Source organism: Portunus trituberculatus, chromosome 27 (assembly GCF_017591435.1).
Source record: "Portunus trituberculatus isolate SZX2019 chromosome 27, ASM1759143v1, whole genome shotgun sequence".
NCBI lineage: Eukaryota > Metazoa > Arthropoda > Malacostraca > Decapoda > Portunidae > Portunus > Portunus trituberculatus.
Genome location: NC_059281.1, coordinates 1,855,102 through 1,874,877, shown reverse-complemented (window position 1 = coordinate 1,874,877; position 19,776 = coordinate 1,855,102). Strand labels below are relative to the sequence as shown.

Sequence of the window (19,776 nt, the reverse complement as noted above, 5' to 3'; positions counted from 1 at the left end):
ACTCCAGAGTCCCCACTACTATAACTCACAGCCGCCGTAACCCTCAGGTTCTTTCAAGGTCGCCAACAGTGTATAATTTCCCCCACTGTAAGGGAATCACCTCAGCAACTCCTCCTCCTCCTATACCCAACCAAGTAGAATTTATAAATGGTAGATGCTATGTGTAACAGGGCGAGGCCTTAATACCCCCTAGAGAAACCGCCCACAAGAACAATTCCACCCACTTCTCTATGAAGTATTAATGCCTCTCCACCCGCCTTGTCCACAGACTGTGATAACTCACAGACCGGAACAACGCGCGCGGTATATTATATAATTATACTATCCTACTACAACAAGTGCTTACTAACACCTGTTAGACTGACATCCCTGGCCTACTACTACTGCAATATATGATGTGTACAGCACATCCGATGATGTACACACAAGCCCAGACTCCACCTACGGGTGACACCAGCTATACACAAGTCCAAATACTCGTCGCAGACAAGTCTGACGGACAACCCTACGCACTACTGGCCGACATGAAGCCTCTCAGCATTCAATAGTATGTGTGGCTACTACCACTACAATACAGTTTACTACTGAAACTATACAAAAGATGGTGGGGGCACACAGCCACCCAACAAAACACACTGGTGACCACAGCCACCAACAGCAACAACAGGACGAAACAATAACGCGTCCCTCCGCGTCGCCATACCCGAATGGACGAACGCGCAACAGGAAATGCAGCCCCAACCGGCTACACTTTCCTCAGGACAACTAGCCCGTTGTCCTACACAGCCACGGTCTACCCAGTAGCAAGCCAGCTACTCAACAGGAGGGCACAACTCCCAGACCAATGACTAGTAAGTAACAAGAACAGCCCAGCAACACGTGTCTCCACCCTGTGCCAGAAACCAAGAGCGCACGTGTCTAACTCCGCTGAAGACTGGCTGGTTACTGACTCCCGCTTGCAACGAGAAGCGAGAAGAAGGAGGGGGTTGTCTGCTCAGGAGAACAGCCCGAGGGGCCCGCGATGGGTGGCCATAGGCTTCACATATAATAATATAATAAAGTAAAGGGGATCAAGACGGTGCCCATCACAATATATATATATATATATATATATATATATATATATATATATATATATATATATATATATATATATATATATATGTATATCTATATCTATCTATCTATCTATCTATCTATCTATATATATATATATATATATATATATATATATATATATATATATATATATATATATATATATATATATATATATATATATATATATATATATATATATATATATATATATATATATATATATATATATATATATATATATATATATATACACACACACACACACACACACACACACACACACACACACACACACATACGCCCGGTAGCTCAGTGGTTAGAGCGTTGGCTTCACAAGCCAGAGGACCGGGGTTCGATTCTCCGGCCGGGTGGAGATATTTGGGTGTGTCTCTTTTCACGTGTAGCCCCTGTTCACCTAGCAGTGAGTAGGTACGGGATGTAAATCGAGGAGTTGTGACCTTGTTGTCCTGGTGTGTGGTGTGTGCCTGGTCTCAGGAAATAATGAGCTCTGAGCTCGTTCCGTAGGGTAACGTCTGGCTGTCTCGTCAGAGACTGCAGCAGATCAAACAGTGAATCACACACACACACACACACACACACAAACATATATATATATATATATATATATATATATATATATATATATATATATATATATATATATATATATATATATATGCCATGAATATGGATATTCATGGCATATATACATAAGCATGTTTCACAGAAATATCATGGAAATGGTAAAATAATCATGGTATTCAAATTGAAGATAAAATATATACTTTCATGTAAACCTTAGGCTACTTACAGTTCACAGTAATGTACTATTTGTTCAAAACTACTGGATACGTTTTTGGCACCACTTTTCCTTAACAAGCTCGAAAATTTCAGGCATTATTGTTCTTGTTGCTGCCAATTTTAAGATTATTTGAAATGTTCATCTGTCAGCCTGGAACGATGGTAATTTTTGTTCAGTTCTATAATTGAAATGACTTCTTGTACACATATGTGCTTCCAGACATACACAACACTTTCTTAACCAAACTTATCATGTTTGGATATTTCACAGGATCAGCATAGGTGTAGAACTGAGGCCCTTCAGTATCTGTTTTAATGCTGAATCACATGTGATGTTAAAAAATTTAATTTGAATAGAACAGCAAAGGTGTTCGAAAACACATCAAGCTGGGGTTTCATTTTCTTCAATTTTTTTCAATTGTCTCTTGAACTCCCTCTGCAGTTTGTTGATGAGCTTAATACATTCTTGTAGTGCATCACTGTCTACTGAGTTCAACATTTTCTCCCACAGATAAGGCTCATTTTGAAAGTAAAAGTGTTGTCACTCATTTGTACTCGTATATTCATGTTTGACTCGCCTTTGAGTTTCAAAGTGAGTTTATTCAGCAGGTCCTTGGTGATATTAATAAGGCGAGCCAAATATGTAAAAAATATCATCTGTTTTCTTCAAAATCATGGACACACCTATTTCTTCCCTAAGTGCAAAGAACTTAATCCAAAACTTTATCCTGACTTAGCCAGCATATCTAAGAATGATAAAGCATCTCTTCATATATATTATCAATTAGCTCCTGTGGTCTAAAATTAGCAATGATTCAAACTGCGTACTTTGATGGTGTTTACGATTTTGACCATAACATCCATACATCCATAATATTTCGTAGCTTCACTGCTTTTCCACAGAGGGCTTCTTGATTAATCAGACAATGAACATGTACGATAGGTGGACAGCCAGCTCAAGTTGCTTTGCCTTAACTCAGCCAATCATACCACAATTTTTCGAACACATCGCAGGTGCACCGTCAGTTGCTACGGATACAAGCTTCTTCCACTTCAAACCAGCATTTTCAACGGAACTTTCCAACGCTTTAAAAACATATCTTCTTGTTGCCGTGTCTTTCAGTGAGACAAAGTCAAAAAGCTCTTCGGTCATTTTGAGGTCTTTGTCAACGCCACGGATAAAAAAAAAAATACACTAAATGCAGTAGTATCTCACATGCCAGCACTGTCATCAAGTACCCGTGAAATAATTAAATTAGCATCTTCTCCAGACGGATTGATACTTATGTAATTCCTCCAACAACTGTGTTAATAGAAAGACAAATTCCAGACAATTTTTTTCCTAAAAAGAATTTAAACATTAAAAAACAGTCTTTCACAAATTGACCTTCAGTAAATGGGTATGATGTCTTTGTAATCATTTGACTGACTACATAGCTAACTTTTAGAATATCTAACGATTTGTGGACTTTGTTGAAAAAATATATCTGTTTTAACAAAGATGGTTTCTGCTGGCAAAGTTGAACATGTCTTCATTTGGCCTCGAACTTATCAAAGTCTTTTGCTGCGAATTGTAGTGCAGCTTCATATTGTATATATATATATATATATATATATATATATATATATATATATATATATATATATATATATATATATATATATATATATATATACATTAAACGCACACACACACACACACACACACACACACACACACACACACACACACACACACACACACACACACACACACTTACCCATGAGATCTCCCGTACCGTCCTTGTCGCACACTTACCCATGAGATCTCCCGTACCGTCCTTGTCGCTGTCGCTAAAGGAGCGGGGATACACTTGATACACTGCACCTTTCTCCCAAAACTCTGGCTCGTCCGGGTTCTGCTTCTTCCAACCGTTCCTGTCACACGAGATACCATGACTACTACCTCTATAATGACAACAAAAATTGCTGTTATTTACTACAGTACTACTGCTACTTCTACCACTACTATCACTATTACTGCCGCTACTGCTACCACTACTTCTACTACTTCTGTGATTCCACCTGTACAACATCATCAACAAGGACTACTATAAAACAACAACTGGTGCTACTACTCCTACTACTACTACTACTACTACTACTACTACTACTACTACTGTTGCTGCAGCTGCTGTTCCTACTGATTATGCTGCTGCTGCTGCTCTTACTAATTCTGCTGTTGCTGCTACATTTGCTGCTGCTCTTACAACTTTGTATTTACGAGTCAAAGGCAGTAATAAGAAATTATGGCTACAGTGGAACCATGCGTGCTTTGGGGTCTGAGGGATCTCCAAGTGCATGGGTTCGATTCCTGTCCACGGTCCGAGTGTAGGTTGGGTTTTCTTACTTGGGGCAACGGTTTGCCAGCGGGTGGGCTTTGAGATAGAAAGTACCTCAAAAAGTATTCCCTTTAGCCCATAAATTCACGTGAAAAGTTCACATGGTGTAGTTGAAAAAAAAAAAAAAAAGAAAGAAAGGGTGTTCCAGAATTTACCAGAAAAAATGGGTAAATGATTCAAAATATTGTTTAACTTGCACTACAGAGGTGGACTGAATAAGAGTGTGAGAAAGAAGAGTCTCGTGTAGCAACGCGACAGGAGGAAAAAAAGGCATGCAACTTGCAAGATCAGATGAGGAGTTACAATGAAAATATCGGTAGAAGATAGTAAGAAACGCAACACGGCGGTGATGAGGGAGAGGCTGAAGACAGTCACATAGATACAACGAAAATCATTTCATTCCACATTGTCTAAAAGAGTAATTTATTTATTCCCTTATCTCTTTACTAATTTACGTTTATGTAGAAGGGACACTGACCAAGGGCAACAAAAACTGAAATTAGAAAAAAACCCGCTTAGGTGCCAGTCCAGAGTAGAGTCGAAAACGTTGGTAAAAATTATGGGATGAATGTGTGTCAAACCTCTCTCTCTCTCTCTTGAATGAATTCAAGTCTAGGAAGGAAGAAATAAAAAAGTAAGCAAGGAGTTATAAGGTTTACTAGAGATAGGGAGGAATGATTGCGAAAACTAGTAAATCCTACATTTAGGACGGAGGACAGAATATAAATGAATGAATGAAGAACAGCAGCAAGGCCGCAGGAAGAGGGAAGGCATGTAGTTAACAGATCATAAGAGCAGTTGCCATGAAAATGACGGTAGAATATAGCAGAAAACGCAACATAGTCGCGATGGAAAGAGAATGAAGACAGTCAGTTAATAAGAGAATTAATTAGACGAAAGCATTTTCATTCAACCCTATCTAATGAAATTGTGTAAGAGGAAGGCCCCCAGTACATACGAAAACCATTCCATACATGGGTGGGTAAGGCCCTTGTACAGAGTTAGCAGTTGTGAGGATGAGACAAATTGGCGGAGACGTCTCAGAAAACCTTACTTCATAGAAGGTTTTTGTTTAGCAAGAGATGATATGTGAAGCTTCGAGTTTGGATTATATGTAAAGGTCCTAAAGGACAGAGCAAGGATATTATATGTAAAAGAGGGGAACAGTTGAATGACACTGAAGAAGACTAGATAGTTATCTAGACTCTAGAAGGAGGAATTAAATTTGAGGCATTAAACCCATACGAATTTTTTTCTGCCCCAATCACTAACTTAGAGACATCCGAAGTCAGGTGTTCTGTGGAAGTGCAGGATGGTTTTTTTATTAGTTTAAAACTTAAGAGGGTCATTGATAAATAATGGGAAGAGAATGGGCAATAGGACCGAATCCTGAGGAACTCTATTCATATATTTAGAAGAAAAGTAAGCGTCTTCAATACCAAAATAAGAACGATCAGAAAGGAAACTCAAGATGAAGTTGCAGAAAGAATCATAAAAGCCGTGGGAGAGAAGTTTGAAAACCAAAGCTTTGTTCCAGACTCAACCAAAAACTTTTAATATATCTAAGGCAACAGGAAGAGTTTCAATAATAATAATAATAATAATAATAATAATAATAATAATAATAATAATAATAATAATAATAACAACAATAATAAAAAAAAAAAGAGGATTACTTCCTCCCACATGCTACCAGCCTTCCTTCACCAACACCTCACACCCATCCAACCACTCATTATTGGCCCATTAGTGGCGCAGGCAATTTGATTTATAGTGGTATCCATATTAGGGCCCATATCACCGAAGTGCATCTTTGGTGAAACCACCTAGAACCTGGGTATCATGGTGACATGTAGGCAGCAGCAGCAGCAGCAGCAGCAGTTGCAGCAGCAGCAGCAGCAGCAGCAGCAGCAGCAGCAGCAGCAGCAGCAGCAGCAGTAGTAGCAGCAGCAGCAGCTGTGGTGCAGCAGCAGCAGCAGCAGCAGCAGCAGCAGCAGCAGCAGCAGTAGCAGTAGCAGTAGCAGCAGCAGCAGCAGCAGCAGCAGCAGTAGCAGTAGTAGTAGTAGCAGCAGCAGCAGCAGCAGCAGCAGCAGCAGCAGCAGCAGCAGCAGCAACAGCAGCAACAGCACCAGCAGCAGCAGCAGTAGCAGCAACAGCACCAGCAGCAGTGGCAACAATAACAGCAGTAGAAAAGTAGTAGTAGTAGTAGGTAGTAGTAGTAATAATAGAAGCACTATTGGTAATAGTAGTACTGTCGTAATGGTAGAAAAGAGAGATACAGGAGGGAGGCAGTAGACACCAGCTAAACCAATAATTACTCTCAGTGAGGTATCAAACACTGGATCAGGGAGAGTTCTAAACTAACCTGGCTGTGATCTCACTGCACGTTTCCCTTCAAGGGGGAAGTCACAACCTGCCCCGCAGGTTGAGTGTCCCGCGACACGAAAAGACCTACATTCATCTACTTACATTCACGCTCTTCCCTCAAAATTTTAATTAAAAGAAAAAAAAAGGCAACTTCTACACCACCCTCGTATTTCTCATCTGGGGAGAGGAACAAAGCTGTCAAAAGGTAAGAGTGTTTTGACACCCACCTCAACCTTTCCTTCATTATCTTATTCGCTTTCGTAGATCTAATTTTCAATCTGTAGAACTCCGCCTCTCCTCTACTAAATCTTATCCTCTTTTCCTCGGAGATCGGCACCTCACTGGGCTTTTTCTTTTCTAATCACAATATGTGTTGCGTTGGCCAGTTTCCCTCCTACATCAAAGAAAATTAATCAATAAGTAAACTGACACTAGCTCCTTTCCTCTTCCTCAATCTATATTCTCGTTTTCAATCTAAATCAGAATGTTGTATTTATATGCGCAATGGCTTGACCTGCTCTTGTGCTCATGCTCTTGAGTCACTCTCAGACTAGATTTTATCTGTGCTTTATACTTCTCACCAAATTTCTCTGACTTTAAGAAATTTTTTTATTACATCTGAACTTCAAAAGTGAATCACATTTTGATCATCTTCCCTTTTACGGAAATCTCCATTCTTAGAGACTTGAATATTCGCTACCGATTTTGGTTTTCCTTTTTTTTCCTTTTTTTGTTTTTTGTATTATTATTATTTTTATTGAATACATCTCAATTCTAGTCACAACTGAGTCTGTTTGTGTCAAATAAACCTGGCTAACCCGTATATGAAGTGAGTTGTGACACATAAGTCGCACATTTTGCGCTCTCGAGCTCATTCAAATGATCTTAGCTTCAAGAAATAATAAGGCATGACTAAGCATGTAAGTAAGTTCATACGTACATGTTAGATAAAATCAAGGTTGCAGAATACCATGCAGTATACAATAATTTCCGGAAATGTGTTTAGTCAAAAAAAGTTGTTCAATATAAAGAAAAAGCTGTTTTCGTTGTATTGGGGGATATTTTCTTAATATCGATATTGTCGCTAGCATCCTTACCTAACGCTAATCTAAGCAAAAGGCATCATGTACGTAGGTAAGGTTTAGTTAGGTTATGAAACTGACAGCAAGATCATGGTTGTAAAAATTAATCTTGAATGAAGCGGCTAATGTTTTCTCCATATAATCCGAGACAAATTGGAATAATAGCAGGTTAATGTGTACTATCGCACTTTAGTAGTAGCACATGACATGAGTACATGTCATGGTAATATATTCACTGTAATTTCCTTTTATGAATCTATTTATTATTGGTTAATTAAATTATGTATTACAGCAAAATCAATCACAGAAGTTCGACTATAGGATGTCTAATGAGAGCACGCTATGCCGGGAGTTACTTGTACTATTCCATGTGTTTTATTTATTTATTTATTTTTTCTTGAGAGAACGTGAACCACTTCAGTTTCAATCATTTGCCTAGCTGCTTTCACCATGCACATCCACTGCTTTGACTGTGATCTCAGGCTTCTTGAATTTTATCACCGCTGTACTAGAAACGCAAGAGACATGTGACTTTGCTTCCCAAAACTGTAAGTAATACCAGATACCACCAGACATTTTTGTTATTCCTTAAAGGAGCGTAGCGCGGCCCAGCAGCACCGTACTAGAAGGAAGCGGTTACGGTCAGCGTTGATGTTATATGAGAGCAGCGTTCCCAATGCTTCCCTACATTTTGTATATAGGTTAAATTAAGTTTAGAGAAGGATAGATTGAAGTTTTGGTTAGTAACAGGTGGATTGCAAGTTCGGGGGCCACAGCTCCCCCTGCTAGTTTATAATGTTTTTATTGTTTATCTTTTTTTATGTAAAACAGAAAACTATCTATGGTAAAAAGAAAAGAAAAAAAGCCCTCTCAGTCGCCAGTCCCCTTACAGTGCCGATAGAGTTGGTCAAAAGACAGGGATAAATGTCTTGAAACCTCCCTTTTAAATGAAGTCATTGTAAGTCAAAGATACAGACACAGGCAGGGAGTTCCAGAGTTTACCAGAGAAAGATATGAAAGACTGAGTACTGGTTAACTCTTGCGTTAAAAAGTTGAACAGAACAGGGGTGAGAGGAAGAAGAGCGCTTGTGTAGCAAGGCAGCATGAACAGCGAAGGTATGTGGCGTGTCCGTGTGATCTGTTGACTTCCTGAAGGATTGGTCGTCTCTTAAAAGACGTGGAAAGGTATAGGGTGGTATTATCACCGTAAGACTGGATAGGGGAAGAGATTTGGTAAAGATCAATAATGAACAATAGGAAGGGAATAGTTTACAAGACAGAACCCTGAAGAACACCACTTTTAATAGATTTAAGAGAAGAACAGTGGGCGTCTAACACAGAAACGATATGTAGGAGAGGAGACATGAGATAAACTTCAGATAAAGTTGCAGAGAGAAAGTTAGAGGCCGTAAGAGGATAGTTTTGAGATCAAAGCTTTGTGCTGGACTCTATCAGAAACTTTTGATATGTCTAACGCAATAGTATGAGTTTTACCGAAATCACGAAAAGAGGATAACCAAATCTTGATAAGAAAACAGCGACCCTGACGGAAGCCATACTGTCGATAAGAAGTGACATGTTTAAGAATCTTCCCATTGAAGATTGATTAAAAACTTTAGACAAATAAGAGATTAAAGCAATTGGTCCGTAGTTTGAGGGATTAGAACGGTCACCCTTTTTAGGAACAGGTTGGATGTAGGCAAAATTCCAGCAAGAAGGAAAGGTAGAAGTCGATAGACAGATTTGGAAGAGTTTGTCTAGACAAGTTGCAAGCACTGAGGCACAGTTTCTGAGAACAATAAGAGCTAGTGGCCCCCCCATGAGTTCCATATGCCTTCCAAGAGTTTAGGCCAGCTAGGGCAAGGAAAACATTTAATTTATAGCATGAAATAATCAGAGGGAGAAGAAGAGGGAGGGATAAACCCAGAATCATCCAAGGTAGAGTTCTTAGCAAATATCTGAGAGAAGAGTTTCAGCTGGAGAGACAGATGAGATGGCAGGGGTGTCATCAGGATGATATAAAGGAGAGAAAGATGAAGTGGTAAAGTTATTTGTGATGTTTTTTGCCAGATGCCAGAAGTTTCGAGGGGAGCTGGAGTCTGAAAGATTTTTACATTTTCTATTTATGAAAGAATGTTAAGCAAGAAGAACAGACTTGGCATGATTCCGGGCAGGAATATAAAGTGCATGAGATTCAGGAGATGGAAGGCTCATGTACCTTTTGTGGGCAACGTCTCTATCATGTATAGCTCTAGGCTGTGTTAAACCAAGGATTAGAAGATTTAGGTTAAGAAAAAGAATGAGGAATGTATGCCTCCATGCCAAACACGGAAACTGTAATCATTCCAAGGAAAATCAGCATAATATTTTTTCAGGTCCCTCAAACAGGTAGAAGCAAAACGCCACAGGCACCTTTGCCTTGGCGGATTCTGAGGAGAGATTGAAGAAATAGGACAAGATACAGGCCATCCTTGGGTAGCTGCGGTGGCGAGTGGACGTGTTGCGTGTGCGCTCCGTTTTTGGCTGTTGTTTTTATAGTTAGCGAGTGGTGTTTGTGCTTGGTGTCTATGTGTGGTGCTTTTGAGTGTTAGTGAAATGAAAGTGTGTACTGCAAGTGTTAGATTAGAGTTAAATAGTGGTTAGAATCAGTGTTTGTGAGTTAAAAGCATTTTGGTAGAGCGAGGAGACAAGGCTTGTAACCGTTAAGTTGACCTTGAAAGAGGATTAGTTGACCTCACTTAGGCCCCCCACCCCGCCGTCACCAAGTATCTTTATTTGTTTGTTAGCTACGTATAGTGTTCTTGTGAGTTATCAGATTGTAAATTAGTATGGCGGTACCTATTGAGGTATATCAGAGTGTGACTGAGTGCGTGAAAGAGAGTGTTGAGGTAGGATTGGGCGAGTTTGTTGTGTGTGAGATTTGTGGGCATGACAGGAAGGTCGTTGACTTTTCTGAGTGTATGGTGTGTAGGCTCAAGAGCGAGAATTTAGTTCTTTCTCTTGAGCACCGAGAACTGCGAGAGGAAATGAGAAAGCTAAGTGAGGGGAAAAGTGCGAAAGGAGTTCTCATCTTTGAGTTGAAGGAGGAGGTTAAGAGGCTTGGGGAGGCAGTGGAAAAAATTAGGCAGGAGATCAGTGTTAGGCCGAAGGTTGGACCTTCTGAGGGCGACAGGGTGGCTTGGCCCTCTGTCGGGAAGAGCAGAGTGGGGAAGATGGAGCAGGCGAGCCAGACTGGGAAAGATAGTAGTCAGGATGGGCAGAGATGGCAGGTTGCGAGGGAAAGGAAAGTGGAGGCAGTTAGGGAGGATAGGACTAAACCTGTTGAGTGTGAAAATAGGTTCGGTTTGTTGGAGGGGGAGGGGGAGAGTGAGAGTGGAGTGAATGAGGTGGTTGTGGTGAGTGAAAGGAGAGAGAAGGGGGTAGAGGAGAGGAGGAGAAGGGTTGTGCCTAGCACACCTCAGGTGTGTGTGGTGGGTGACTCTCAGGTTAGGTACTTAGATAGCAATTTCTGTGGGAAAGAAAGGGATAGGAGGACGAACGTGGTGCAGGTGTGAAGGCAGTGAGTGAGGAGGTGCAGAAGAGAGTTGGGAGGATGGAGAGGGAGGGTGTAATAGTTTTGCACGTAGGTGGGAACGATGTCAGAGCAGGTGGGTCAGAGGAGTTAGTGGCAAGATTTCGGGAAATGTTAGGCAAGATAAGGGAGAGTGGTAGGAGGTGTGTAGTGTCAGGAATCTTGCCTCGTGTGTATGTTAGCAGGGAATGGTTGTCTAGGGCCATTGGTGTGAATGATCAGGTAAAAGGGATGTGTAAGGATATGGGTGTCAGCTTTGTGGATGTATGGGATAGGTTCTATGGGCGAAGGGATTTGTATGCTAGGGATGGTGTGCATCTGAGTAGGAAGGGTGTGGATGTGCTGAGTGGATGTCTAGAGGAGGGAGTTGGGATGGAGTGTAGGGGGTGAGGTAGCAAATGCATTCCAGAAGAAAGATGTTAGACATAAATTAGATAGGATAAACAGAGATAGTGAAAAGATTAGGAAAGATTTCCAGGTGCAAATAGGAGAGAATAAGATTAGGATTCCAAATAAGAAGACAGCATCTAGGAAGGTAGAAGAACGAGTTATCTAGTTATATAGTTGAGGAGGACTTAGATGTTGTATGTGTCACAGAGGCATGGGGAAAAGTTTAGGGAAAATAGGAAAGAATATGAAGTAGATGGATACATTATGTATTTACACCAGAGAATTGGTAGGATAGGTGGAGGAGTAGTTATTTATGTAAAAAAATCCTTCATTTCCAGTCAGATTAATGGTATCAAGGTAGATAACAGAGTAGAGTCCTTATGGCTGGATGTTAGAGTAAACAAAAGTAAGGTTATTAGAGTAGGAGCTTTTTATAGACCACCTAACCAGTCAGCAGATGTAGACAACCTTATGGTAGATGAGATAAATAGGGGTGTACTAGTCAGACAATTATCTTAGGGATTTTAATCTTAAGTCAGTAAACTGGGAGAGGATGGTAGGAGATGCTAGTGAAAATAAGTTTATGGAAAGTTTTCAGGATAACTATTTAGTGCAGATGGTAGATAAACCTACTAGGGGGAGGAAGGTTTTAGACATAGTACTAACAAATATTGAGCATTGTTTAAAGGAAGTTGAGGTAGGAGAGACTTTAGCAAACAGTGACCATCATATAATTAGATTTATCATTAATTCCAGTAGGGATAATATAGTGAATAAGACTAGAGTCCCAAACTATCAGAAAGGCAATTATGGTAGGTTACGTCAGTTATTAGGAGAGGTAAACTGGGAAGATAGTTTTGGAAATAAAACTGCACAGGAGATGTGGGATATTTTTAAGGTTGTAGTAAAGGGTATAGTGATGCAGTGTATCCCTTACAAAGATATAAGGCAGAGAAACAGGAAGCCATTATGGTGGACTCATGAGATAGGTAGACAGATCAGAGAGAAGAAGGGCATATAGAGAGTTGCAGAAAAGTGGGAAGATGTAGATTTGATTAGGTACAGACAGGTCAGAGATGATTTGAGTAAGGTTATAAAAAAAGTAAAAGGCAGGCAGAGATAAAACTAGCTAGAGCTGGGAGTAAAGATCCCAAAAATTATATAGTTATTACAAGGTCAGTGATAAAAGAAATAAGGATAGGATTGGACCACTCAGAAAAGATGGTGTAGTAGTGGATCAAAATGAAGACATAGTAGAATTATTGAATGAACAATTTTCTTCAGTATTTACTAGGAAAGAATAGGAAATCCTGTTACAAACAGTGCGACGAGTAGTTTAAGAGCTTTAGAAAATATTGATATAAAACCGGGAATTATTAGGAAATTTATTCTTGAACTAGACGATAGGAAAGCTAGTGGTCCTGATGAGCTACATGCCAGAGTACTTAGGGAGGGTGTAGACAGTATTTCTGAAGCACTTAAGTTAATCTTTGAAAGATCACTTAGGTTTGCTGAGATACCTCAGGACTGGAAGTTAGCTAATGTTACTCCAATATTTAAAAAGGTAGGAAGGATGATGCGAATAATTATAGACCGATCAGTTTAACTAGTATAGTATGTAAGATACTAGAGAAAATCATTAAGGGTAGTATTTGGGAGCATTTAAATGAGAATAGATTAATTAGAGATACCCAACATGGCTTTAGATCAGGGAGGTCCTGTCTTACAAATTTGCTCGATATCTTAGAATATATTACCAAGGAGTTAGATGATGGAAATAGCATAGATGTTATATATCTAGATTTTAGCAAGGCGTTTGATAAGGTACCGCATAGGAGGCTAGTGTACAAATTGAGACTACATGGGATAGGGGTAGGTTAGTTGATTGGATTAGTGAATGGCTTTCTGATAGGAAACAGAGAGTAGTATTAAATGGGGCAATGTCTGAGTGGAAGGAAGTGGTTAGTGGGGTACCCCAAGGATCAGTGCTAGGACCTCTTCTTTTCTTGGTGTACATTAACGATTTAGATATAGGAATTAGTAGCAAAGTATCAAAGTTTGCAGATGATACTAAGATAGCATGTGCAGTACAGGGTAAAAAGGTCAATTACAGAATACAACGAGACCTGGACAGGCTGATAGCATGGGCAGACAGGTGGCAGATGGAGTTTAATTCTAAATAGTGTCAGGTTATGCATTTAGGTAAAGACAACACAAACTTTAGCTATGAGATGGAGGGATGTTGGCTAGAGGCAGTAGAGGAGGGAAAGGATTTAGGAGTAGTGATAGACAGGACTATGAAATTTTCAAAGCAATGTTTAGAAGCAAGAAATATAGCAAATAGGATCCTGGGTTTTACAAATAAAAATGTTAGTTATAAAAGTAAGGAAGTGGTGCATAGCTTATATAATTCCTATGTTAGGCCCCATTTAGAGTATTGCATACAGGCCTGGTCACCCCATTATAGGCAGGATATCAACATGTTAGAAGCAGTTCAGAGAAGAGCAACTAGGATGATACCCGCATTAAAGCGCCTGGGGCCGTACTTATAAAACTCCACAAAGATGCCGTCTTAGTTAGGAAAAGTACTTAACCTACGAGACTTAAGCGCTAAGAATCTTTCCTAGCAGGATGCTTTGTTAAGTAACCGTCTTTAGGCGCTTACATAGCTAACCGCTAACATGAGCAGACGTTATGTAATGTTTTTTGAGGAATTTCGCAAGAAACGGGTGAAAATACGTAAAAATTATATTATAAATAAAAAACATATTTATCTAGTTAGTTTTCAATAATCACCTCTTCATTTTAACCTTGATAATTGAAGGTATAAATTTACCACCACTGTTGTCATCTTGTCAAAACAACAATCATTTGGCGCCAACTTCGACTGCACACCATGGCTACTGAAGAGACTCAAGACAAGAAAAGGAACAGAAAGACGAACTGGACGCCTTCATCTGGCCCACCTATACAAAATTCTCGCAAAAATACTCCAGAGCGACTTCTCCACAGCTGGCTGCTCTAAGGAAGCCAGAAATGCTGCTTGGAGGAGCAATAGTGCGGAGGTGTCTGCCGTGTCAGACATTCTCCGCACTAGGGAGTGCCAGAAACATTGGCATATTATAAAATCTGAGGCAAGACGGAACACCCGCAAGCAGAGAGAAGCCATGACTGCCACAGGTAAGAGTTATTAATTTGGGAGCTAATTTTTGTTATATTTGTGTGTGAGTTGCAGCAAGATTTTCATATTTTAGACCTTGATAGAAATTTCAGTTTTACCCTAACAAAAGATATGATTTATCTTATTATTCCTTTTAAGCACTGAATAGGTAAGGCAATTTCACTTAAAGAAAGGTATTTATTTATGGTTATTTATTTTTTGCAAGAAAGGTTACTAGTATTTGAGTAAATACTAAGTTTCAGCAGGTCTACTGTTAAGGTCACGTGAGATTTAGATCATGGAACCTAACCACTTTAAGGAATAAATTTCAGTAAAGTGCTTCTGTTTTAAGTTTGGAAGCAACAACATTGAAAGTTTTGTACTAGTGATTAATATATTAAAGTGCCAGCCATTTCCTGCATTTTTTTTTTTTTTTTTTTTTGTGAAGTGGATGCATTTATTGCACACACTAATTATGATGCAGTGTCTACCTCTGACAAATAATATTACTCCAACCACACATCTGAGTTACGTATGTTATGTGAAAACACGTTCTTTATAAATTATTTGTATTTGCAATTCATTAGCAATAAGATTATATTATTCTTTCCAGATGGTGGACCTCCTGCCAACCCTCCTCTCTCCCAGCACAATGAGTTAATCTTTGAGATTTTGGACCCTAAGAATGTCTCTATTCATGGGTGTACCAATAAGGCAAGCATCATTGAATGCACCTTCCTTAACAAAGGATAAGCCACTTGTAGATATAGCAATATTAGGCCATAATGTTGTCTCAAATGTCTGCAATCCAAAATACTCGTTCCCATTTAGTTTACAACTTAGAGTTAAACACAATGGTAAATTTGTTATCTAGTGTTGAGAAAATTTCATTTTTTTTTAACCAAACAGCTAAAACAGTAATAAGAAAAGAAAAAAAAACTAATAAAGTTAACTTAATTCCTATCCCTTCTTCCCCCTCATAAATATGGTGTTGTAGTGGGTGAATGTGTTAATGATAACAAGTCTTAGGGATTTACAGTTTCTTAGACATGGGCTTCCTTCAAACAGAATAGGATTTAAGTCAAACACATTGTACCCTTAGCTAGATTTACTGGTTTCTGTTAGCAATAAAACCAAAAACATTTTCAGCTTAGTTTCTGGTTAGATGCCAGCAGTGTGCAGGCAGCAGATGATGCTGGGGAAGTGGCAGAGGCAGCCCAACAGAGAGAAGTGGTGACTGAGGCAGTGGTATCAAGCATCAAACACAAACTGCACGTTGATGCTGTGGTATCTCTTCCTGTTGACAAACTCTACCTTATACTCTCTAGGAGCCACAATCATTACGTGCGTTCCATCAATGCCACCGATCACTTCAGGGAAGCCAGCAATCTGCAGAAACTCCACTGAGTTTCCAGTTGGGTGACTAAAAATCTTATGAATTAAGAGAGGATGGCATTGTATCACTGATGATCCTGCTGAATGCTGATGGTCTGTTGTGAGGGCCCCAAGTCATCAGTGCTGCACTGCTGCATCTTTCCTATAGCGAGGTACCGCAGTGAAGATAACTTGCATCTCGGGGAGAGAGACCTTGTTCCTTGCAGTTGGTCTCTTCAGCCTTTCCCGCACCAAATTTGTCACGAAAATGATACCAGCAGGATCCTGCCAATACCTCTTCACCAGCTCACGGTCATCTAGCTCATTCAGGACGTCCTTCCTCTCACAAAACGACCGTCTCTGTCGCTGGTAGTGGCGGTGCGGTCCCCCTCGAGCGGCCATGTTAACTTTTAGGATGAAATCTTAGGAGCGCGTCTTACTGCTAAAACACCTCGGGAGGTGTTTTAGCAGTAAGACGCATCTTTAGGGCTTAGGATGCCGTCTTAAGGATTTAAGACTCGAATTCCGCCATTTTTGTGATTTAGGACGACTTCTTACCGTTAGGATGTCATCTTAGTGTTTTGTTTTGTTGTCTGTGCACTGTTATGTTGGTGATTTCATCTTCCTTGCCTCACTCTCTGCCAGTCACCCACTATTGAAAAGATAGAGTTCTTCACAGTTACCACAGTATCACTGTTCAGCCTTACAATATTTAAATGGGTTATGATGAATGTGTATCTCAGCAACATCTAAAAAATAATTAACACACTTTCACAACTAACTTAAATGATTCTTTCTTAATAATTTTTTCACTGATTTTTATGAGTGTGGCATTGACTACATTATCAATTGTTCTGTAGTTTTATATATATATATATATATATATATATATATATATATATATATATATATATATATATATATATATATATATATATATATATATATATATAATGTGGGATACAACATCAAGCAGTAAATCAATGTCTTTCTTTTACAGCATTGATGAGTGATGAGACACCAGTGTCATGACTGCTGAGATTGGTGTTATTCTCATGTAAGTAGTTTTTTTTTTTTTTCTCTCTCTCTCCCATACCTGAAGTAAGTAGATTGTAGGTTGAGCATATAGAAACTGCAGTTAATTTTGTGTTAACACTAATATTTGGTTGAGTGGTTACAAACAAAAACAAATAGTACATTATTTATATCTTTATTACTATTTTTTATTTGTTTGTTTCAGGTACTCTAGTTTTTGTGTGTAGTACATGTACTTAACCTGTACCTCCTCCTCAACACCCACTGCCTCAGTCACCACTTCTCTCTGTTGGGATGCCTCTGCCACTTCCCCAGCATCATCTGCTGCCTGCACACTGCTGGCATCATTAGTTCTAACTTCAGAAACTAAGCTGAAAATGATTTTGGTTTTATTGCTAAGGACAAAAGTAACAGAAACCAGTAAATCTAGCTAAGGGTACAATGTGTTTGACTTAAATCCTATTCTGTTTGAAGGAAGCCCATGTCTAAGAAACTGTAAATCCCTAAGACTTGTTATCATTAACACATTCACCCACTACAACACCATATTTATGAGGGGGAAGAAGTGATAGGAATTAAGTTAACTTTATTAGTTTTTTTTTCTTTTCTTATTACTGTTTTAGCTGTTTGGTTAAAAAAAATGAAATTTTCTCGACACTAGATAACAAATTTACTATTGTGTTTAACTCTAAGTTGTAAACTAAATGGGAACGAGTATTTTGGATTGCAGACATTTGAGACAACATTATGGCCTAATATTGCTATATCTACAAGTGGCTTATCCTTTGTTAAGGAAGGTGCATTCAATGATGCTTGCCTTATTGGTACACCCATGAATAGAGACATTCTTAGGGTCCAAAATCTAAAAGATTAACTCATTGTGCTGGGAGAGAGGAGGGTTGGCAGGAGGTCCACCATCTGGAAAGAATAATATAATCTTATTGCTAATGAATTGCAAATACAAATAATTTATAAAGAACGTGTTTTCACATAACATACGTAACTCAGATGTGTGGTTGGAGTAATATTATTTGTTAGAGGTAGACACTGCATCATAATTAGTGTGTGCAATAAATGCATCCACTTCACAAAAAAAAAAAAAAAAAATGCAGGAAATGGCTGGCACTTTAATATATTAATCACTAGTACAAAACTTTCAATGTTGTTGCTTCCAAACTTAAAACAGGAGCACTTTACTGAAATTTATTCCTTAAAGTGGTTAGGTTCCATGATCTAAATCTCACGTGACCTTAACAGTAGACCTGCTGAAACTTAGTATTTACTCAAATACTAGTAACCTTTCTTGCAAAAAATAAATAACCATAAATAAATACTTTTCTTGAAGTGAAATTGCCTTACCTATTCAGTGCTTAAAAGGAATAATAAGATAAATCATATCTTTTGTTAGGGTAAAACTGAAATTTCTATCAAGCTCAAAAATATGAAAATCTTGCTGCAACTCACACACAAATATAACAAAAATTAGCTCCCAAATTAATAACTCTTACCTGTGGCAGTCATGGCTTCTCTCTGCTTGCGAGTGTTCCGTCTTGCCTCAGATTTTATAATATGCCAATGTTTCTGGCACTCCCTAGTGCGGAGAATGTCTGACACGGCAGACACCTCCGCACTATTGCTCCTCCAAGCAGCATTTCTGGCTTCCTTAGAGCAGCCAGCTGTGGAGAAGTCGCTCCGGAGTATTTTTGCGAGAATTTTGTATAGGTGGGCCAGATGAAGGCGTCCAGTTCGTCTTCCTGTTCCTCTTCTTGTCTTGAGTCTCTTGAGTAGCCATGGTGTGCAGTCGAAGTTGGCGCCAAATGATTGTTGTTTTGACAAGATGACAACAGTGGTGGTAAATTTATACCTTCAATTATCAAGGTTAAAATGAAGAGGTGATTATTGAAAACTAACTAGATAAATATGTTTTTTATTTATAATATAATTTTTACGTATTTTCACCCGTTTCTTGCGAAATTCCTCAAAAAACATTACATAACGTCTGCTCATGTTAGCGGTTAGCTATGTAAGCGCCTAAAGACGGTTACTTAACAAAGCATCCTGCTAGGAAAGATTCTTAGCGCTTAAGTCTTGTAGGTTAAGTACTTTTCCTAACTAAGACGGCATCTTTGTGGAGTTTTATAAGTACGGCCCCTGGAATGCATTGCCAGAGAGGGTTGTAAATAGCACTAGTTTGACAATGTTTAAAAACAGATTAGATAAGCACTTAAATTTATTAGATTTATAATTATGTATAGCACTGCATGATAGTTATTATAAGAAATTTACTATAGTTAAACAAGACATGATCCCCATGTATGGGGATCACAGATTGTAGAGGAATTCGCTGCAGGACTTAGCCCTGTTAATGGGCCAAATATTTATAATTAGTATATAATGTATTGTGTAGTACTTGTAAGTGTATCTTTAAGTACTGATGACGAGGTCGCTGTGCGACTGATACAGGATAACCTAGATGGGCCCTGGTGGCCCTTTGTTATCCTATTATTTATGTTA

At 39.0% G+C, this 19,776-nt stretch overlaps 1 protein-coding gene and 3 long non-coding RNA genes across 4 annotated transcripts in view; 2 read left to right on the top strand and 2 right to left on the bottom strand.

The window, feature by feature from the left end:
* The window catches only part of LOC123509917 (maltase A1-like), a 105,673-nt gene that overhangs the window by 82,515 nt on the left and 3,382 nt on the right, over window positions 1-19,776 (bottom strand). Inside the window, exon 3 of the mRNA XM_045264539.1 lies at window positions 3,701-3,819. Coding sequence (XP_045120474.1) covers window positions 3,701-3,819 — 119 coding nt within the window. The remainder of the gene's footprint in view (window positions 1-3,700; window positions 3,820-19,776) is intronic.
* LOC123509828 lies at window positions 14,234-15,738 on the top strand. The gene is made up of 2 exons (XR_006676294.1): window positions 14,234-14,873; window positions 15,467-15,738. It is a non-coding gene; the product is annotated as an uncharacterized LOC123509828 (long non-coding RNA).
* On the top strand, window positions 17,197-17,701 carry LOC123509831. Its single transcript, XR_006676297.1, has 2 exons — window positions 17,197-17,284; window positions 17,468-17,701. It is a non-coding gene; the product is annotated as an uncharacterized LOC123509831 (long non-coding RNA).
* On the bottom strand, window positions 17,310-19,534 carry LOC123509829. The gene is made up of 2 exons (XR_006676295.1): window positions 18,771-19,534; window positions 17,310-18,180 (listed from the first exon to the last, which is right to left on the bottom strand). It is a non-coding gene; the product is annotated as an uncharacterized LOC123509829 (long non-coding RNA).